At 56.3% G+C, this 21,994-nt stretch overlaps 5 protein-coding genes across 5 annotated transcripts; 4 read left to right on the top strand and 1 right to left on the bottom strand.

The window, feature by feature from the left end:
* Nucleotides 1–1,054: 1,054 nt before the first annotated feature.
* On the top strand, nucleotides 1,055–7,363 carry UMAG_03254 (uncharacterized protein; the record flags this gene model as incomplete). Its single annotated transcript, XM_011391372.1, has 1 exon — nucleotides 1,055–7,363. The coding sequence occupies one exon, from the start codon at nucleotides 1,055–1,057 to the stop codon at nucleotides 7,361–7,363; it is 6,309 nt and encodes a 2,102-aa protein (XP_011389674.1).
* A 2,030-nt stretch (nucleotides 7,364–9,393) lies between these two features.
* On the top strand, nucleotides 9,394–12,870 carry UMAG_03253 (uncharacterized protein; the record flags this gene model as incomplete). The annotated part of the gene is made up of 1 exon (XM_011391371.1): nucleotides 9,394–12,870. The coding sequence occupies one exon, from the start codon at nucleotides 9,394–9,396 to the stop codon at nucleotides 12,868–12,870; it is 3,477 nt and encodes a 1,158-aa protein (XP_011389673.1).
* A 638-nt stretch (nucleotides 12,871–13,508) lies between these two features.
* Nucleotides 13,509–15,314, top strand: UMAG_03252 (putative 26S proteasome non-ATPase regulatory subunit p58; the record flags this gene model as incomplete). The annotated part of the gene is made up of 1 exon (XM_011391370.1): nucleotides 13,509–15,314. One exon carries the CDS (start codon nucleotides 13,509–13,511, stop codon nucleotides 15,312–15,314), a length of 1,806 nt encoding a protein of 601 aa, XP_011389672.1.
* A 158-nt stretch (nucleotides 15,315–15,472) lies between these two features.
* On the bottom strand, nucleotides 15,473–16,534 carry UMAG_03251 (uncharacterized protein; the record flags this gene model as incomplete). Its single annotated transcript, XM_011391369.1, has 1 exon — nucleotides 15,473–16,534. The coding sequence occupies one exon, from the start codon at nucleotides 16,532–16,534 to the stop codon at nucleotides 15,473–15,475; it is 1,062 nt and encodes a 353-aa protein (XP_011389671.1).
* An 852-nt stretch (nucleotides 16,535–17,386) lies between these two features.
* UMAG_03250 (uncharacterized protein) lies at nucleotides 17,387–21,994 on the top strand (the record flags this gene model as incomplete). Its single annotated transcript, XM_011391368.1, has 1 exon — nucleotides 17,387–21,994. One exon carries the CDS (start codon nucleotides 17,387–17,389, stop codon nucleotides 21,992–21,994), a length of 4,608 nt encoding a protein of 1,535 aa, XP_011389670.1.

The raw sequence follows: 21,994 nt of genomic DNA, 5'->3' as shown, positions 1-21,994 counted from the left end.
TGCAGTAGTGCAGGCGCTGGCGACATCTTTTCGCTTCGACGAAAGTCGAACTTGGGCGTCATCTATGGCAATGGACGAGACAAACATGATTGTAGATGGTTGATGGGGTGATGCGTGAATCCTAGCTTATCAGTGTTACGCTAGCCCCGCTCCGGCAGTATTGTAAGAACAACCACAATCACGAATGTCGGCCGATCCTGTGTTGTTCTGAGCTTAGAAGAAACGCACGAACACAGCAGACATGACGAAGAAGGTTGGTCACCGCGCCCACCAACGCTGCTTAGCCGATAGAAACACGAAAGCCGAGGGATGAGAACATGCGTATGCGAACGTGGAAGCTGGTTTCAGAGCATGCAATACAACCGGCACTGAGCAGGCTTGATCGGGGCCTTTTGTGGCATTAAGACACCAAGATCGAATCCTGATGGTTAGCTTCAAAGTCGCGAGTGCCATGCTCGAGTCCGCACCCTCACGAACCTGATTTTAAACGGCACTGAGCCAGCGTCGTATCAACCGACTCATTCGAAAATTAAAAAGGTCGTTGTAATCATTCACGATTCACGGTTTTCTATAACCCAGCTAGCTTTACGCTGGATCCTGAATATTTGCCGTGAATTGCACAGTCCAATCGCGAGTGCGGTATGTGTGTGGACCCTGCTGCTGCTGCTGCTGCTGCTGCTGCTGCTGCTGCTGCTGCTGACAAGCGTCATCGGCGAGTTCGGCTCAGATCTCGGTTCTAATGACAACTTGCTTCTGGCACTGTCAATGCTAGACATGCATCGACTCCTCGTATCGTCGCTTCCTTCGCCACCTTTCTCCACGAGCCAAAGCAAGCCAGCCTTGTCAACCGCATTCACACACAACAAGAACGCGAAGCTAGCACAGCTCGGATCCCACTTGCTCTTTTACGACAGATTCGCCATTAGCGGACGGCTGCAGCGGTTGACCGTATCAGATGCTCCTGTCCGGATAAAAGCGCTTCTACACCAGGAAAGAACGAATCTTGACCATATCGCCACAGCTCTGGCAGACGCAGCATCACCAAGCACTCGTCATGGTCTCGTCCAAAGCCGAATTTGTGTCCCGCGACGACACTGCCGCTGCCCAAGCGCTTCTCTCACGCACCGCTAGCGGTGGTGCTATGGATGCGGCTTCGATGATGGGATCGCCTCTCGGCTCGGCCACCCGTCCAGCAGCCCAACCGCGCAGCTCGAATCGTTCCAGAACGTCTTCCTTTCTCAGCAACGCGCTCTTACGACAGCGGAGAAAGTCGGTCTCCAACACACAAATCGATGATTGGGGCAGACAGGTCGGTGGAAGCGAAGGGCTCGGAAGCATCTATGATTCGTCGATGGGCGCCAGGGAGAGGAGCCAAGTGCTTCGTAGCGTGACTCAGCTCGCCAAGCAGAGCACAGACGATCTCACCGGAGCAGCCGCCGAGGCTTTTTCTGGCGAAGCTATGCCGTCTCTCTCGCAGATCCCCCTCTCCTTTGCCAATCTACATCACAGTAGCATCGAGACACCGCCCAGCTATGAAGAGGACAAACAGCTGAAGATGCGAAGGCGCAGCGAGGGCAGCATCATCTCGAACATCAACCATGCCGGTTCTCCTTTGTCCCCGTCCAGACCGTCCTTGCACGGCGACCAGCTGTCTTTGTATTCGAGCATGGGAGCCAAACCCTCGAGCGCAACGTCGGCTTCTGCTTCGTCCACCAGCTGCAACAGCAGCTCTGTCTCGGCCAGTCCAGCTCCGCACCAGCCACTTCCGTCGCAGTCATCAGGATTCCAGCCTCGTCGCAGCTCGGACCAGTTCAGCACCGCCGCTCGTCACGTTTTCCGATCATCACGTTCGTTTTTAGGTTTGCACTTCGGCATTTCCGAAGACCAGCGAGAGCCAGCTGAAACGACAATCGACGGCCCTTACGACGGCGATATGTGTGCAAGCGCAGTTGGTGACCAAAGCAACAACGACAACCATTTGCATTGTCAGCACAACTCGGCTCTTACAGGGGGAGATGTGGGACAAGATGGGAAATCCGACGTTACTTCTTTCCCAGCCGAAAATCGATCAACCAAAACCGTCGTGACAGCCGATCGAGGTGATTCCTCTGACACTCAAGCCAAAGGTATCGCTTCAAATGCTGACTTTGCATCGGAGAAAGCCCAAGCAGAAGAAGAGCAGCTAGCAACATTGTCGAATGCGGTGGCACACGATGCAACCATAGCCGCAGTACAAGGAAGAAAAGCAGCCGTTGAAAGCGTTCGGGCAAATATTGGCCAGCGTGGGGATGCACAGAGAAAAAGTCAGAGTGGCAGCCTCAGTGAAATTCGCATGGTTGGCGCGATCGGCAAAGCAAATCCGACTCAGCCTAGCGCGTGTTTGTCAGATTGCCGCGCGTGTTTGGCTGGCGATCTGGCTGCCCCGTCATTTCATGGATTTCCCCCATCGAACGATCAGCAGCCGCAGCACAGCACTCTTCTGACCCTCTGCCACGACGTTTTTTCTGCAGCTTCTGCACCTATGGCCGCGGCAACTGCAGCTGCAGCGTCAGCAATTCAGCCAGCAGCTGCAGCAGCAGTAGCAGCACCAGCACCAGCACCGGCCCAAGGCGCCGAAGTTCCAGCGTCAGTCTCGCGACCCATCACCATTTCCTCTGCTGCCGCATCGGCCTCTCCGCTTTGGTCGCAGTCTGGCACTGCCTTTGCCCCTTGCAACGCTGTCCACACTGGTCAAGCACCCTCGGCTGAGCCTGTTCCTGTATCTGAAGAGTCGCTCACCCGTCCCCGTTACAATTCCCTCCCTCAAACTTACCACTCTCAGCCTCACTCTGAGTTACCGTCCCCTTTTTCTTGTCAGCAAGAGGCGGTGCGCCAGAAGCAGCCGTCAAAATCTCAGTCTCCGACTGTCTTGTCTCCATTGCTTCCTGCGGTCACTAAAAACGGAAACGGAAGCGTACCGTCTTTCTCGACTCCGGACTCATCATCTGTGGTTGCAACGACTGCTGTTCGTTCTTGCCTTGCCGCGTCGCATTACTTCGACGCTGGCGCAACTCCCGTCGGTATCGCTCCGACGCTTTCTTCCACATCGTCTTTTTCCATCAACGACGCACTTCGCCTCTCTTCTTCGTCGCTATCGCCGTCACCGTTGTCTGACCACACCAGCACCGTACCTACCGCTGCAACATCACCTTGCCACAGCTCGTCGAAGCTGACATCTCTTGTACATAGCTCGGATCTTCCTGCCTCTGGTCTCGGAACGGACGCAGCTACTTCTCCTGACTCGAAAACGCCCTTCGGCTCTCAGTATGCCTTGACGCTAGCCACCGGCCCTCTGAGCGACCAACGTACAGCCAAGCAAGTCCATCCGTGGAGCATTTCTGGTGCAGCCGAACCGGTCTGTGGTACGTTGACTCCTGCGTTCATCGTTGCCGATCACACCAGTACACCCCTCTTCACGCCGCCTAGCTCCCCAGGCGATTGCCCAACTTCTTCATCAGCGTCCCTGATCCACGAATCCGCTCCTCGTTCAGGTGTTCTTGCTCCCGCCGCCGCTCAGCAGACCGCAACCAGCTTACCATCTCCGCCTGCATCGTCAGCGTGCGGAAGTACCTCGGCCAGCAACAGTCGTCGTGGTAGCAGAAGCGATTCAGCAGCCTCGCGGCTGAACCCGCTTTCCCCACGTTCTTCGCTTACTGCTTCATCCCCTCCCACAGCCCAACAGGCAGCACCAGACACGGCCACAGGTTCGACACCGACCAACACCCGCGTCTCTTTCGACCTCCGACGACTTCCTCTGTTCGGCGCCTCTTCAACGATAGCCAAAATGTCTTCCCATGTACCCCGAGCGTCGTTTGCCGGACTTGGCACCGGTCAATCTCCCCACACCGTCCAGACAAACTCGAGCCGTCACGCTTCGTCTCCTAGCGCCAACTCCTCTTCCAAGTTTTTTTCGCGCATCAGTCTACCGCGTAGCAGCCGGCGGGGCAGTGCCGCTGATTCATCGCCGCTCTCGTCGCCAGATTCCAAGCCACGCTCGCGGTTCGCCAGCTTTGGGAGGATCAGTCGAGGCGGTAGCCAACCAAATCAACTCAATGACGGCCACGGATTGCGTACTTCGATGCAGCCATGGGCATCGGCTTCTACAGACGTGCTCGGCATGGCGCCGGGCCAGGGGCCTGCTCGTAACAGTCTCGCTCTGGCACGCGAAGAGGCTACCCGTCCACGTAAGAGTCTTCATCTTCCCCGCACTAACCTCATCGACTTGGACGCCTCGGACGCCTCGGACGCAACCGCTTCCTCCAGCACGGCTGCGCATGCCTTGGACAACAGGGCACTTGCTCCCATCGCTGCGGTCCCGATTAAAGCAGAGAAGTCCGTTTCTCCTTCACAGCACTCCGCTCGTCGTCCAAGCCTCAACTTTTTGCGCCGCGCCAGCGCCACCAGCACCAACTCAAACACTGACATGGCGAATGGTGAAAGAAGGAGCTCCTTTGCACGCAACCTCATGAACAGGTCCTGGAGCCGCGGCAGCAAGACCGAACAGCAGCAAGACTCGGGGAAAACGGATGCGACAAATCGCAGCGAGGCTGAACCACCCGTTTTCCGCAATGGCATCTTTGACTTACAGGTTCCAGCATCGACAGGCGGCTTGGCGCATCCCGGCTTGGCTTCCACCGTCAACTGGCACGCCACGTCGCCGGCTCACGCTCCCAACCAGGTCGACATTGCTCCCAACGATGTAGATCCCATGGCTATTGCCATTCCGCCTTATCCTGCATCGATCACCGTAAATGGTACCGCATCAAATCCCAAATCGGTATCCAATCTGGCGTCGGAAGTTGTCGGTGAGCGCCGTCTGTCTCAAGGCATCGACCAAGAGCAAGAAGCGGCAGAAACTAGCGACACGCTCGCAGACACGCCCGTCCCCAGTAGCGCCTCTCCAAGTCAAGCCACGGCAGCTACGAGCCAGAATGCAGCTGCCACGCGCCAAAGACCCACGCGCTCGAGCCACGCGTTATCACACTTGCCGCGCCTCGATTCCATGCGTGCGATCCCCAGCGCATCGACTTTTGCAGCCAACGACGATGCCAGCTTTGCATCTGCCTCACGCGCACGCTCGGAGAGCATAGCTACCGGTGAGACGAGCGAGGAGGAGCAAGAGGTCAGCGAGGAAGAAGACGAAACCGACATCACCGGTAACACTTCTGACTACCACGACCTCGAAGAAGGCGAATCCGACGACGAGACTGACGAGGATAACTCGCCCGTCGCGAGTCGACTTATGTCGGCCTCAGCTATGGTTACAACCGGAAGCTCTAGCGGTCTCAACCGCAACCGTCCGACCGAGTCGCTTGTTCTACCGCCCGCGCCGACCTTCATCTCTAACGACAGTAGCTCTGAAGCTGGCGGATCGACAAGCACCGAAGTGCCAGTTAGTCAAGGCGAGTCTAGCCAAAGTGTGGGTCGCGATGCCTGGACCAGCTTCAGCTCGAGCGGCTTCACCCCATTTGAGACTCCGACGCCCAGCTTTGGCGGTGCCAACTCGTTGTTTGCAGGCCCAACGCCGAGAGCACGTCAGGAGGTGTCTGAATCATCCTACTTTACCGCTCGTCCTGGGACCAGCAACAGCAACCGCGCCTCGACGGCAGGGACGATGAGCGGAGATGCGCCACCGCCGTCGCCGTCGATCATCAGCCGATCTCGTGCGCCCTCCTCGGCCAGCATGCGAACACTTCGAACGCCAGGCGCGCCATCCATGGGCTCTGGCCCAGTACCGAATCGTTCTATGCCCGTCCCCGTTGGCGCTTTGCCTCCACTGGCGTTGCGACGACAGATCTCGACGGCTTCTGGAGCCTCCAATGCGGTTGCCAACCGCAGCCATTCGCCGGCGGGAGCGCCGGGTAGTAGCAGGCCCAGCACGTCAGGTACTCTGACGCCGCTTCAGGCGCCCGGTGGCGAGCGTATCACGAGTCGAGAGCCGAGCATGGATCGACCAGCATCGGAACGACCTGCCTCTCGTCAGGATCTAGGACAGGATTCAAAGGTGACGCCAGGCGTCAAATTGTCGGGCAAACCCCTGATGGGACTCGACGGCTTCTCGACGACGACGGCTCGACCTAATTTCTACCAGCAAAAGTCGAAATCGCTCGTCGACTTGCTTGGCCCTACATCGCGACGACTCGAGATCGACACCTCGTTGCCCACACGCCCGATCATCAACGAGCCTGCGGGTCTCGAGGCGCTGCGCACACCGACGACACCGCGTGCGCCGTTGGAAGCGCCAGCGTATAGCAAGAAGGACGGCCTGGCGCCGATCGAAACGGGGCTGACGACGCCTTCTTCGATCGCGTCGCCCGGTGGAATGAGTCTGGGACGTCGAAGATCGATGTTTGAGATGCGAGCGGAGCCACCAGAGTACTCGATCATTCACCATCGACCCGAGGGACCGCAGATCATCCTGCCGAGAGAGGAAGAGGGGCGAGAGAAGCTGCCAACGTACTGCTGCGGCGTACATATCGAGGGCTATCTGCCACGCAAAATGGAGTTTTCGGCGCCGGGCGTTCAAGCGAAAGACCGCAGCTGGAGGCGACAGTACTTTGTGCTACATGGTACGAGTCTGCGTGTCTACAAGAACGATCTCAGTGTGGAGCGCCACGCGCTGAATGGATCTTGGGGCGAAATGAAGGGCGTACACGTTCACCTGGAGCCCATGAACGAGGATGGCTCTCACGGCTCGGGCTCTGGAGGCATCGGGCTGGGTGCGGCGGCACGCGAAGCGATTTCACACACGCCGCTGGGGGCTCATCGACACGAGGGATCGAAGCAGAAGGAGACTTCGACGCAATTTGATGCCAAGAACGGGCTGATCCGCAACTACACGCTCCAGTCGGCCGAAAGCGGACTGGCAGCTGACTATCTGAAGCGTCGACACGTAGTGCGCGTACGGGCGGAAGGCGAACAGTTTCTGCTGCAGACGCGCAGCGATCGACATGTGGTGGACTGGATTGAGGCATTGCAAGCTGCGACCAACGTTTCGATGGATCTGGAGAAGCGAGCAATGCCCAAGTTCATCACGCTTCCCAGAAGAAGACGTCGTCGTCGACGCCAGGTGGACGGAACGGCGAACAATGCGGAAGAACAAGAGGCGCGAGATTTGGCCGAGGCACAGAGGAGGTCGATCGCAGAGGCGGGTGGTCGAGCGGCAGAAGGAACAAGAGATGGTGTTGATTCCACGACGAGGGCGAGCATGTCGCAACGACCTAGCATGAGCATGGAAGACGAGATGAACCCGAGCGCGGCATTTGAACGGATGCTGCGCGAGGATCAGGAGCAAGGCGGTCGTCAGTCGGCGGCTGTCATGTGAGATGGCATGATAGAAGTGCGGCGAAGCATGACGATCACAATCGTGAATGTATAACTCGAGAATCACGACACAGCGTGCAGCCATGAGTGAATGCAGATCAAATCTAAGCCTCGTTCGGATCATCTGACTTTGAAGTGAGTGCAACTGGTTGAAGTTGCTTTGACATTGTGAATATCAACGAGTCGCGAGAGAGAGAGAGAGAGAGAGAGAGAGAGAGAGAGAGAGGCGCAACTCTCGATTCCATGCTCGGATCACCATCATGAATCGTAAACCATGAATCTCGGCTTGTGCCGCGGCGCTCTGATCCGTGGCAATCTGAATCGTGAATTGTGATAACTAATTCAATAACGTTATTCAATATTATATTTTTCCAAAAATTTCGGCAAGTGACGATCGGAAATTATTGGAAATTCAGCCGAAAGCATTCGGCTGAGACCAATCTCAACGCATCGGAAGGCACAGCGGCACGGCGGCACGGCGGCTGGCGATAGGCTAGCCGAATAGCGTTGAAGGGTTGCGGTCAGAAGCGCATCAGCGAATGAAACCGAGGCAGGCACGAAGCATGCAATGGTGCTTTGGTGACACGCGACAGGCGGGGTATGTGATAGATTCGTCATGTCAATTGAACTTGACTCCAGCCAAGTCACGACTGCAGGCCAAGCAGGGAGGGACGCACGTTGTGGGTCGTGTAACAGAGTCACAGAGTTGTGAGTCCACGGTCGTGGGTGAAATTTCACAGAGAGCGCTTCGAGTACAAGTCTGGATATCTTCGGAATGAGTCTAAGTTAGCAAAACGGCGGGAATCGTGAGTGACGAACAAAACGCGATGAAATCGTGAATGTGGGATATGTGCTCATGCCTGCGTGCCTGCGTGTATGTGAGTTATATGCACATGACTGCAGGCAGACTAAGCAGGCATGCGAAGCTTACTCTGTTCTTTTTCGACTTGGGCGCAATTGTCAATCACGAATCACGAATCACGAATCACGAATCACGAAATCAAGAATTTACCCAAAAGCGGGCCGCAATGCAGCAGTCACGAGTCGACTGTGACGTTACTTGACGCTTGACTGGCTGCATCGTCCTGCGCGCGGTACAGTACAGTCACGTCACACGTTCGCATTCAGTACAGCACAAGTGCCGCCGCATTCACGATTCGTGATTCGTGATTGTCTAACGTGTAATGTCCGAGATCGACGGCACTTGCACACTGACACGCTCGGGAACCACGAACGTTGACAATTTATTAGTGTGTGATTCACGATTCACGATTCACGATTCACAGTTGCTCGTACGCAACTCGACGACTCGACGATATTCTCATCCATCACACGCTAACCTCACATCTCGAACCCCCTAACACGAATTCCTGGTAGCTACACTCGCCAATTCTCACTCTCGTCCAACGCTCACCCTCTGCCTATTCACAGCACCGAGCCGCTTGACATGGCTTCTTCTTGATCTACATCACGCTCCCGCTGCTGTTCCGCTTTGCGAGCCTCGCGTTGACTCGGTACCTTGAGAGTCGCGCTCCAACATCGTTCCGCCCAACTACCAATCGCGTGTTGAACGCCACATCCACCACACTCCATCATCCTCTGGCTCGATCCTCGCTGCTTCATCCTCCTCAGAACTGCGCTGGCTTCCGATCCACTCCATCTCGCTGCTCTCTATCCGCTGCAGCATACTTCGAACAACACAGTCGCCATTTGGATCGCTTTGGGCACACCAGCTCTCGTCGCTCCCTCTGCCTATAACAGGGCCACGTCCAGTATGGTCGTCGTCCACTGACCACCATCCCATCCGTCTCCCACCGTCTCTTTTTTATCTGCCGCTTGGCGTTGTTCTGACAATCTCTCCCTCTACCTCCAGCCATCTGATCACAAACGCATCCCTTTTCGAGGCTCGTGTCACCATACCGCGCACAGACGCTGCTGTTATCGTTGCTACTGCTGCTGCTGCTCCTCCTCCTCCTCCTCCTCCGTATCCCACCGTGCGCGCACGCTTCAGCAACGAGGTCCATCGCCACCATGTCACTGCTCGGCTCGTTTAGTTTTGGTCAGAAACATTCCTACTTTCACGTCCAACTCACCATTCACGAGCTTACCAACGTTCCTCTCGTCAACGGCCTTTTCGCTTGCAAATGGAAGATCAAGGGCTCCCACTCCTTGGCCAGCTTGCAACATGCAGCAGCAGCCGCTGTCCACCAACAGGCTACGCGCGTCGTCTCGAATGTAGCCCGCAAGGCAATGACAACCTCACATCAAGAAACCGTCAGAACGACCCACGCCAATGATAACGAATCAAAAGAACCCCAAAACCTCTCACTCGGTCTCCCTTTGGAGCATTCCAACGCTCAACGCCAAGCGAGTGGATCTACAAGTGCAGACGCCGCTTCCATCCTCAGTCAGTCCAGCAGAGATACATCTCAGCACTCGTCGCACAAACCTGGCCTCCTCTCCCAACTTCTGCACCCCTTGGATCCACCACAGACCCATCCCAAGCGATCCGAACACACAGATGACGACAATTCGGATGCTCTAGTAGCAACGCCAGCACTCCATGCACAAAAGTGCGACAGCCATGCCTCCCTTTCTCCCTCTGATGCGCTCGAAGCTGGCTCTATACACTCTCGATCTCGCGCAGATAGCATCACCAGCCGCAAGACTTGCAACTCCCGCACAAAGTCGATCAAAGACTTTGTTCAATCCAAGACGGTCGAAACACAAGATCACAACGTCGATCCGCTCCTCTTCTTCTCCCAAGAACCCAAGGGCGAAACCGACTTTGTCAAAGTGCAAGATCACCTGGTCGAGTGGCAGCGAGAGGTACAGGTCGGAATGCGCATCGCTATTGGCAAGCCAAGGACGTCTCCATCCAGCAGCCATCACGATAGTCCTTCCGTCTCGGCCAAGTCAAGCGCAAAGGACCTCAGATCGCGTGCCCATCGCGAACAGCATCTCGATGATCTCTCCACCGCCTGGGGCCGTCTCACAAATTCGGAACTCAAACTCACCATTCGCCAAGAAATGCCCGCCAATGTCAAATCCACCACTCATCCAAACGTCTTCGGCAACGTCGTTATCGACCTTTCCGAATTTGCACCTGACCCACCCGCCACCAGCTCGAGCGCGCGCCACCGTCATCACCACCACCACCATCATCATCATCATCACCCGCACCATCATCGCTCTCTCCACGCTACTAGCGGCGATCACTCGTATCGCGACCGTGCCTGCCGCTCCGAGACGCGAAAGTTCTTGCTCAACGGCAGCAAAACCAATGCCACCGTCAAGATCACCATCACAATGACATTTCTTGGCGGCGCAAGGGAATACTACGTCCCACCCATTTCCAACGGTCTCATGGTCAACGGCCTCGGATCCATCATGGCGCCTACCTTGCTCGAACACAGCCACGACAGCGCTTCTCTGCAAGTCACCAGCTGTCGAGCATCTTCGAAAAGCAGCAACTCGGAAAGCAGCAGCCTCCGCAACGAGCCTGTCCGTACCAGTGCGTCGAATCGCAACCGAGAGAACATCGGCTCTGGCTTGCCAAGTGCCAGCAGTCTCTCGCTTCACAACTTCAACTCGGACCAATCCCAGCATAACCTGTATGGACCGCCGCTTCGTTCGATCTATGCCAAAAAGACGTGGACCAATCGCATCCCGCAAGAGAACCTTGTTCCTGCCACTCCTGGTTCCGAAGAGGCAAAGAGAAAGGCGCGCCGCACTAACGAAATCTCTTACCTCACAGGCCGCACCCAAGGTGATCGTGCACCCGACGACATTGTCAACGCCATCTTCAAGGGCATTCCTGTTGGCGGAAGCCACCATGGTCAGCTACATGACGACGCTGCTGCCGCTGCTGCAAAGGCTGCTTCAAAGGCCGCTGCTGCTCGTGCTTCCAGGGCTGAGCGTGCAACAGTGATCGTAGACTCGCAAGCCCAACAGCCCTCGAGTAAGCCAAGCAAGTCGCCAGAGCGTACACGTGAGCGCATCCGCACCATTAGTTCAGCCTCCAGTCTTTCGAAAAAGTCGGAGCGCTCTTTCTCCTTTGGTCTAGGTCGAAACAAGGAAAAGGAAAAGGAAAAGGAAAAGGGCAAAGACAAGGACAAGGACAAGGACAAGGACAAGAAAAAGGAAAAGGAAAAGGAATCCAAGGAAAAGGTAAAGGACAAGGACAAGGTCCCAACAAACAATATCCAGATCAAGCCCGTTAAGAGCCAGTCCACCACGGATGCAAAGAGTGGGTCCAGAGACAAGACGCAGAGCCCCCTTCTCAGCGTTCCCAGCTCTGGTGGCAGCAGAGTGGCGCCCGATGTGCTGGTAGAGTCTCCATCGGCCTCTGCAGAAGCGCTGCCTCGCATCAACAGTGATTCAGCTATCGCGGTAGTTTCCGCGGTGACACGCACGTCGACCAAGCGGCTCTCGTCAGTGCGATGGGCCTTGGGCGGCTCTGTTGATGCAGCAAGCGACGCCAGCTCCGCGCAAGAAACTTCTCTTGGGGACACGGAGGCGCGCGATCGTGCTGCCATGCCTCCGCCTCCATCCGTTGTAGTGAAGCATGCTTATATTCCTATTCGGGCCGGTGGCATCACTGCTGCAACTTTGTCAGATGTCGATCTAGCTGGAGAAGCCGACAACGGCTCGGGTCCAACGCAGCTAAAAGACAAAGAAAAACGTGCCGGGGACGCGAATCTGTCGCCGCTCGCAGTTCCGGTCTCTTCACCCGCAGCTCCGTCCAAGGCAGAGCCCATCAAAGGAGCTGACGCCGCTAGTCTGCGCCCTGAAACTGAATCGTCTTCGACTAGTACAGTGGGCGATGCCAAAAAACCTAGCTCCAACGATCTCAAAGGGCTGTACCAGGCCAGACTTTCAATTCCTCAGAGCCTTTCGAACAGCACAACGGTGGGCTTGGAGCGGCTCAAGCGCACAAGTCGTGCCATTGGCCAATTTGCCAAAGATGCAGCGAGATCGAGTCGTTCATCGTCGCGTCCCAGTTCAAGCTCGAGTGCGACATCTTTGCATGACAGCCAGGGCGTCTCAAGCCGAGAGAGAAAGTCCAAGGGCAATCGCGGCATTGAACCCTCAGAAGCCGCGTCGAAAGGCTGGCAAGGCGCAGGCTGGCTTCGACCGATCTCAACCACGCCTGCACCACTCCCGCCTTGTTCGCCAGACTCGACCTCTTCAGACGAAGATGAATCCGAGCACGAAAATTACGCCGATGCAGATACGAATGCATTGGGTAAGCTCGAGACGCGTACATCACTCGACGGACGACAATCATCTGCTACCGACCAAACGGCCCTTTCGGACACACTCGATACGCCAAAGATGTCGCCATCCGAGACATTTCGGTCTGAGCACAACCGCGAGGGCTCTTTCGCATCCATCTATCACGATGTCGAAGATGGTGATCCCTGGACCGAATCAGACGAGCCAGTCAAGCTGTTGTCGCCCGCCATTACCACATCAGCATTCCCAGTCCACAACACGTCGCACTAGCACCCAAGTTTGCTTGTCATCTTGCCTTTTATCATTTATTCACGATTCTGATTCTGTTCACCTTGTATGATTGTCGTCAAGTTATCTGTATTTGTACTCGTCTATACAAGCTCATTTTTTCATCCGCGTTCAACCTTTCTTAATTGCAGGATGGGAGTCGGTGGTCCCTTCGCCCCTTGAGGCTACAGTCACGGAGTGAGTGGCTATACGTGATAGGATCACGCACGACGGATGTGTGCCTAACTAAAGCGATGTTGTGGGTTCTGCTGGTGTGAGACGCGTGATTCAGATTCACGATTCACAAATCGTGAATCGTGAATTAGGCGATGGGCGAATTTCTATAGTGTTAGGCCGGCCATGTTGATTTTGAAAAAATGGGTGGCATGCGGTGGAGGTCTGACCGCGAAACCGACTTGTGATCGACTGACCGCGCGTCTCAGCGAATGAGCGAATGCGCTGTGGTTGCTCTTTTGTCTCTTCACGTTCAACCAACGCCTTGTTCCTTCCATCATCTATTCACACTCTAGGCGTCTTACTCGTGTCGATCCGAGCCACACTCTTCTGACATCATTCGATAGAGTATCGCTAAGCCGAGGGAAAGCTCTACGCACATTCAGCTCTAATCACTGCTGCCAATCATGCCAGAGCTAGTCCAGGTTTCCAAGGAGGATGCAACGGGTGCATCAGCAGCCGAGACAGCCAATACCGCTGTCGTCAAGCCTCCCAGCGAGAAGGAGCAGCTCCTCGCACTGCTTCGTCACAACTTTTTGTTGATCGAGCGTAGTGTGTCGCATATCGAGCAGCGCTTCACCGCGCGTGTGCTTCGCACTCTTCCGTACGTCAGGAGAAAGGTCGGCGCCTACCCGGAGGTATTGGCGCTGGCAGTTCAGGAAGGCATCCTAGCCAACGGTCAAGACGATTCATCGATCCAGAAGCACTTGCTCTCCTTTTTGCCTGCCCCCTACAAGCCCGAGCCTCCTTCCGCCAGCAATGCCGGCTCGACTACGACGGCTGCTTCCGATGCAATGGATATCGATTCTGCCGAACCTAAAGCTGAAGCTGACAAGGACGCCAAGACGACTTCCGCTGCTGCGGCACAAGCCTCGAAGCCCGCCCAGAGGCAGCCTGAAGCTCAACCCGAGTTGGTTGCCTACCTGCGTCTGCTCACGCTCGTGCTTCTGATCGACAACAAGAAGCTTGATGCTGCTTCGGACGAGGCAGTGGCATCTATCTCGACCATCACGGCACAAAACCGTCGGACGCTTGATCACCTCGCCGCCAAGACCATCTTCTACCTTGGACGTGCTCAGGAACTCAAGGCGGAGCAGGCGCAGGCAAAAGGCACACGCGTCGAGGGGGGTCTCACTTCTATTCGAAGCCAGCTGCTTGGCTTGCAGCGAACCGCGTCGCTGCGTCATGACACTGAGACCGAGGCGACGATCATTAATCTGCTGCTCAGGTCGTACATTGTCGAGGCCAACTTGTACGATCAGGCGGACAAGTTGGTAGCTCGTGCTCCATTCCCGCGATCGAGCGCCAGCAACCCGCAGGTGGCTAGGTACGATTACTATGTAGGGCGTATTCGTGCGGTGCAGCTCGACTACACGCAGGCGCACGTGCACTTGCAGCAAGCGATTCGACGTGCTCCTCAAGCCTCGCTTCCACAAGAGTCGGGTAGTGCTGGCAGCGAGGCCGGCGCTAATGGCATCGCCGCGACCACTGCGGTTGGCGGAAAGAAGGAGGCAAGCGGCAAGAAAGGCTCTACCACGGTGGGCCAGTCTCAACCTGCAGCTGGTTTCTTGCAGACGGCCTATAAGTTTTTGGTGGTCGTCGAGCTGTTGATGGGAGAAATTCCGGAACGATCCATCTTCCGCACCCCGGTGCTGCGCAAAGCGTTGGCACCTTATATGGAGATTGTTCAAGCGGTGCGCGTCGGTGATCTGCAACGCTTCCAATCGACGCTGCAACAACACACGACGCTCTTCCAGACGGACAAGACGTTGTCGCTGATCGTTCGACTTCGACACAATGTGATTAAGACGGGGATTCGGATGATCTCGCTCTCGTACTCGCGTATCTCGCTGGCTGATATCACGCACAAGCTACACCTCGAGTCGGAGGAGGACGCCGAGTACATTGTGGCCAAAGCGATCCGCGACAACGTGGTGGACAGCCGAGATACCAGGGTGGACCACGAAAAGGCCGAGATGGTCAACAGGGAGACCAAGGATCTGTACGAGACGGACGAGCCCATGCAGCAGTTCCAGCAGAGGATCCAGTTCTGCCTGCAGCTGCATAACGAAAGTGTCAAGGCTATGAGGTATCCGTTGAACGGTCATAAGAAGGAGCTTGATAGTGTGGCCGAGGCGCACGAGCGTGAGAGAGAGCTGGCTGCCGAGATCGCGGATGGCGAGATGGATGACAGCGATGACGATTGGGCATAGATTTGGCAAAAGTTCGAAATGACGACGAACATGGCTCGTCGACGTTGCAGAGCGCGAGGTGTTTGAACCGGGGTGTGGAATGTGAGCGTGATGAGTGATTTGTATTCGTGATTGAAAATGCATGGACGGGATGAGGAAGCTTGTTGCGGTACACGGCGTCATTGCTGGTCGAACGGCGGTGGTGGGTGTGGAGAGCGTGGGGTAGTGTTGACGTGTTGGTCGTTGTTGTGGTTGGGGTTGTGGTTGGGGTTGGGGTCAGGTTGGACGGTGGTGTGATGCAGGTCGTCTGGGTGTGCAGTGTGTGCGGAGCTGGACGCGTGCTGTTGGTTCTTGAAGTGCGCCTTTGCGGCCTTCCTGATTTTCCTCTCGGCGGCTCGGATGATTTGTTCCTCCTCGGAAATGTCCTTACGTTTGTTCCTGGCTCTTGCGGACTCTGACTGTGCACTTGTGGGATTGCCTGTTGCGATCTGGCTGGAAGGATGATCGCAATGACTTGGATCGCTGAGATTCACATGATGTGCGTTGCGCGCTAGGGCGCGCAGCTCGTGGTACGCGTCGTTGGCGTCAGAGACGGTCTGTTGAGATGTGGGATCGTAGAGGGGCGTGAACATGATTCGTTTTCTCGTAGTACTCGATCTAGCATCTGCTCTACCGTCCGATGAAGCGATAGGTTGCAGTCGGTGCTGTCTCGATCTGTCCCTAGTCGGGTCAAATTCGTCCTTGAGTATGATCTCGGATCCGTACATCTGCATTTGTGTACCACGCAATACGGTATCGTTGATCTTCATCAAGGGTGTCGCGCTATCGAGACCTGTTATGCTCAGCTGCTTGCCCGCAGCGATATGTGCAACCGCGCCGGAGCAAGCTTCGGTCGCAGAGGTTTGGGATGTGTTTCTGGCGGTGTTGCGTGACGACCGCACGGTTCGAGCGCTGGACGATGCAGCAGATGCAGCAGATGCCGACGGAGCAGGATCAACATAGTCCAGCCCAACAGTGTATCCAAGTAGAGCTCGTTTGGCAATCCGTTCGACGCCCAGGTCCAGAGTGACGAGTTCTTCTTGGTCGGAAAAGGACCACGAGGAGGAGACGTCCGAATCGGTCGCACCAGCGTCGGCCGCAGATGAGGCTGGATCGAGTGGCGTGCTGCAAGATGGGCGGGTGTCGAAGGTGTCGTCTGCAAGACGATGCCATGATGCATCAACGATGGGTGTACATGACATCTTTTGCGAACATTGCCTGAATAGAATGATGAGGCGAAAGATGGTGTGGCTCTTGTTCAATTCGTGATTGGGAATCGTGAATCTATCACGAAGCACCCACGACTACGGACGCACGACGAATTCAGGGTCCTGTTCACGGTTTTGATACAGCAGCCTAACATTCGCGATTAACGCTCCCGTCGTGCGTGGCTTATCACGTATTTTTCAATTTTTCCGACTCTTTGTTCGGCGTAACAAGTTGAGTCATTTTCGTGAAATCTCCTCCACATGAGCCATCGAGACACAAACGCAGGCTGTAGAGTGTCGTGCATGCAAATTGCAGTTCCGCTGCAGTTTAGTGTGCGAGTGAGGCAGCGTGAGTGCGTGTGCGTGTTGTGGCCGTTTGGAGCCGCTTTCAGCTCCAACCCAAAAACAAACAGGCGCGCGTGGCCCTGAGTGCCTCGCTCGGATGGCACGCGGCAGCTCGCTGTTTTTGCTGTCAACGTGCGAGGCGTAGTCGTGAGTGTGTGTGTTGTTACACCATTCGTGATTCGTGATTCACGATTGGCCATTGCTCTCCACCATACAACGCCACCTGGCTCCATCACCTTGACCGTTCTCAATTCTCAACACCCCCTTTTCTTCTTCTCTGCCTCTCTCTACCAGCCTCACTCAAATACACGACGTTGGTGTGTTTACGCTCCTCACCCAAGTACGATTCGTGACTGGTTCGTTCAGCATTGCATACAGATGCCGACGACTGCGCAGTCACCAACGACGATCTCGTCCCAGCATTACCGCCACCAACCCAACACCTGAAGCATAGCTGAGAGAGCCTTTTTACACTCGTCGCTTACTTACCACCACGTCACTATGCCTCTTGGCACGTCCCACGATCGCGCAGCTGCGCCTTCAGCATCTGCAGCCCCTTCATCTCGCATTTCGGCGTCTCCCACACAGTCAAGAGGTTACGGTCACCGTCGAGGAATGCCTCCTGCTACCTCCATATCTTCCAACCTGAGCAATCTCACCGCTCGATCCGCTTCCGCTTCACATTTTAGTTCACCGCCACCACCATCTTCCTTATCACTCTCTAAAGCGTCCACCTCGGCTGCATTGACAAGCACCGACGAGAGCGATGACTTTCGGCGTTTCTTGGACGAGGCTCACGCCAAAGACAATCTGCAACGTCGTAATCAAACCAACAGGCCTGCCAAGCTTGCCGCGCCCGAAAGGGCGAACTGCAGACAATCAGGGGCTACCGAGTCCTTGCGTAGAGTTGCCAGCTCTTCTACAATCAACAGTGTCAGCAGCCAACGTGCTGGCAATGCTAGCACAGATCACAGTCCCCTTGCGAGCGGCAGAATAAGAAATGAATCAACGTTTTCTTCTGCTGCTTCCAGGGCGCCACGTTCGGTCTCAAACTATTCCGCAGTCACCTTTCGCAACCCTACAAGCCAGTTTTTGGAAAATCTGTCGGTCGAGGCACAGACGCCCGAACTCGGTATCGACGATACTCCCATCACCGGCCGAGCGGTCGACAACAGGAGTCACCTCACTGCAATTGGTCATGCAGCTCAGCTTCAGAGTCGCAGCGCTTCAGCCTCGCATTCATCCAAAAGCGTGACCATCAGATTCAAAGCTCCCTCATCAACTTCTTCTAGATTACACGGCACTTCTCCACAATCTTGCGTCCCTACGCTGCAAAAGTCACCACAAGCAGCACCCACTAGCACGCCTCGCATCACATCGCCCACTGCGCTTTCGCCACGAAGCAGGCCACAGAGTTATTTTCACACGCCACCTTCCGAGGCTTCTGGCATTGTTTCACCGCGCAAACTTGGTGCCATCGGTCTAGGACATGGACTGCCGAAGTCGCCAGGATGTCCACCCCTGCCAAACAAGCGCAGTGCCGACCAAATGGAACGCAGCTCATCATTGCAGTCAAGCGTCAAGCTTCAAGAAGCGGCAAAAGATCTCGAGGCTCCTGCCATGCAGCACAGTCCGTGTCAGCCCGCGTCTCGCCGCAAGACTTGGTTTGGTCTTGCTTGGCCTTCTGAAACGCACCCTTCAGCCGAGTCAGACACTAGGGACGAACCCATGCAAGCTGTGGAAGCATTGCAGGATCGACCTCCTCCTATGAGCGAGGAGGAAGCTGCCTTTAGAAGGTCGCTCGGATATGACGATGTCTTCGACCCTTCAGTCGATAGTGAGCATGTTGCGCACAACTCGTCTGACCTCAAGGCGTTTCCGGGAGGTCGCGATTCAGATGCCACCATCAAAGCTGAGCCTTCGTCGGGGCAGATCCCGGTCAGGGAGAGACGTGTATCTTGGCTACCTTGGCGCAATGTCACCCCGCTCACTACTGACGCCCCAGTCAGCTCGATGGCCGAGACCCAGCTTGATGGCTCTGGCCAGCAGCAGCAGCAACCACAGCAGCCACAGAATGCTCAGCAGCAGAACAACGAGGTATCGGATTCGCCCGACCAAACCACTTTGCAAGCAATAACGCAAGAGGCCCCGCCAGCCGTTGCCGAACAAGAACAGAACACCGTCACATACAGGACTGTTGTCAAGCGAGGTTGGATGGGCGCGCGCTATGAAGTGCAAGAGCCTGTATCCGGTTTGTGCGACGTGTCCGATCCTCCAACGCATCAGCCGCCGATCCCGATCTCGGAACAAGGTGCTGCTTCCACGACACAGGGCAACAACGAACCAAGCGCGGACCAACCTGATCAGAACCAAGTCTCAAACGCACCGCATGAACAAGCAGGTCCCTCTGATGCTCATGCAAGACAAACGAGTGCGACTTGGCGTTGGAGATTCTGGTCCGGCTACGAAGACCGGCCAGAGGTCGAAGCGACGTCCTCTGCTCAGCAACTCCAAGTACCAGACACCTTGCCGGCCGCACAGCCCGAAAATCCTGAATTACAGCGTGGCCAAACCGAGCCAGTGGTGCCAATGGACATCGACCGTGACGACCAGACACCGGCAGCAACAACGGCCTCGGACGGAAACTCTTGGACGTATTCTTCGTATGTGGCCAGCTGGGTTCCCACTTGGGTCTACAATGCGCAGCAGCAAGAAAGTGCGGTCCAAGCTAACGCTTTACCAGTCAAAGAGCCGACCATCAATGAGGATGTGGCTGCAACTGGCAGGTCTGCGGATGCAACCCCACGCACGCCCGCCGAGCAAGTCAAGGCGGACGCTCTCGCGCGCGATACAACTGCCGCCGTCTTTGATGCCAACAAGGCCATCCTCAATAGCTCGACACGCAGCGGCTGGGTCAAGTTTTTCGCCTCCCGAAGCGCCAATTTGCCGCGAGAAGCGCCCGAGGCTATCACGGATGATGATGGGATCGAGGTCATGGACATCAGTCAGATAGAAGGCGCTCCTCGACCAGTCACAGCGCGCACTATCGCACCGAGCAATGCTGGACTCACACCAGACGTGGCTCGGGCGCCACGCGCCAGAGTGGCCACCGGTGGCAGCCTGGCAGGGTCTAAAGCCTCCTCGCTGGCTGGAGATGCTGAGACCTTGCGTGCTGCTCCGCCCTTATCGACGAGCAAGGAGAGCGTCAAGAATCTCGGCAAGGCAGCTGTCACCAAAGCTGCCAACGTCAAGGCAGCTTCCTCGCTTGGGCTTGGAAAAGGCACGCGATCTGATGCCCCCCAGGCATATGCCGGTGATGCAGGCAGCGGCTTGCAGCCGGCCAAGGATGTCAGCAAGAACGTGGCACCCAGTGGAGCGGAGCGTTATTCGTCAGGCGCTTCTACGCCGACACGATCTGCTGCTGATTCAGGGCCGATCGTCCCGGCCAACTTGGTGCTGCCGTCGTTTGACGATACGTTCACCAGAGCGCCAAGGATGTGGCCACCCAAGGTCGGCGTGCTCGAGAGGACGCTGAGCGCTGTCAACAGCTACCTCTTCAGCAAGGTACCTGATTTGGAGCGCATGAAGCGGCCCACGCGGTTCTCAACGTATGGAGAGCGCAACCTTGGATCCAGCGCTTCGTCGTTCAAGAGCAACGCGGCCTCGTTCCAGGGTGGTAGACCAACCCAGCGGCTGGCAGGTAAAGCCAAAGCCACTGGAGCAGGCTCGAGCAAAGACAAAGGTGTCGAAACGGCGCTCAAAGAAGTGGCTGAATCGGCACAGCGTCTGCCGCGCGCTTGGTCAACGGTCGGCATGCACGAACGAGCGCAGACCAAGGGCACTGCTGGCATTGGTAAGATTGTGGTCATCGGCGTACACGGCTGGTTCACGCAGAGCATCTTTAAGAACATGATCGGCGAACCCACAGGTACGTCTGCCAAGTTTGCGGCGATGCAGACCGAGTCGATTCGGCGTCATTTCCTGGAAGCTGGGTTGGAGCTCAACCCGGAAGCAATTACGGCGATTTCGCTGCAGGGAGACGGGAAGGTAGCCGATCGCGTGGACCGGTTGTTCTCGGAACTGATCAGCCGGCCGAATTGGGTCAACGACCTGAAGAACGCGGATGCGATCTTCCTGTCGGCTCATTCGCAGGGCGCCATTGTGGCGACGCAGCTGTTGGCTCGGTTGATCGAGCAACGCCATGTTCGAGCGCAACACACGCGTGTCTGTCTGCTCGCCATGTGCGGCATCCACCACGGACCATTTGCGCACCTGAAATCGTCCATCACCGCGAGCTACATCAACTACTTTGAGACGGCAGCCGCGAAGGAGCTGTTCGAATTCCAGTCTTCGTCGACAGCGGTCGCTAAGCAGTATACAGCGGCACTCAAGATCGTGCTAGATGCCGGGGCCAAGTGCGTCTATGTGGGGTCGACGGACGATAACGTCGTGCCCATCTACTCGGCGCTGAATTCGAGCAACAACCATCCGAGTATTCTGAGGGCGCTGTACATCGATGGGCAGGCGTTTCCGAAGGTGGACTTTTTGACAAACTTGCTGGTGCTCTGCGTCGCGGTCAGGAATGCCGGTTTGAGCGACCACAATTTGTTGACGCTGCTGTCGGCGAGTGTGGCGGGAAGTTTGTATGGCGGGCTGGGGCATTCCAAGGTGTATGAGGAGAGGGCGGTGTACGACTTGGCGACGAGATATTTGTTCGAGGTCACGCATCCGTTGGCAGAGCCGACGTTTGTGCCGGGTGCCGCTGGGGCTTCGGCAGCGTCCACGCGGCGCGTGTCGAGCACAGAGGCGGATACAGAGAAGGTGGTTCTGGTATCGGAAGCGTTTGAGGCGCAGCGTTGGAATCCGTACGAACTGCCGTGGTCGCTACGTGGACTGTTCGAGGACAAGCACGTAAGGAGTTTGTTTGCCGAAGACATGCTCGAGCTGCTGCAGAGCTATGACGAGTGGAAACCGGACGCTAAAAGCAAGGCGTTGAAGGATCTCCAGTGGAGGCTCGCCCCCATGCGTAGTATCAAGCCGCCCGAGGTCGAGTTGGACGACGACTCCACACGCAACCAGAGCGCTAAGCCGAACAGCTCGAAGCTTTGA

The sequence above is a fragment of the Mycosarcoma maydis genome, chromosome 8 (genome assembly GCF_000328475.2).
Source record: "Mycosarcoma maydis chromosome 8, whole genome shotgun sequence".
Taxonomy (NCBI): domain Eukaryota; kingdom Fungi; phylum Basidiomycota; class Ustilaginomycetes; order Ustilaginales; genus Mycosarcoma; species Mycosarcoma maydis.
This window is presented reverse-complemented; position numbering and strand designations above follow the sequence as displayed.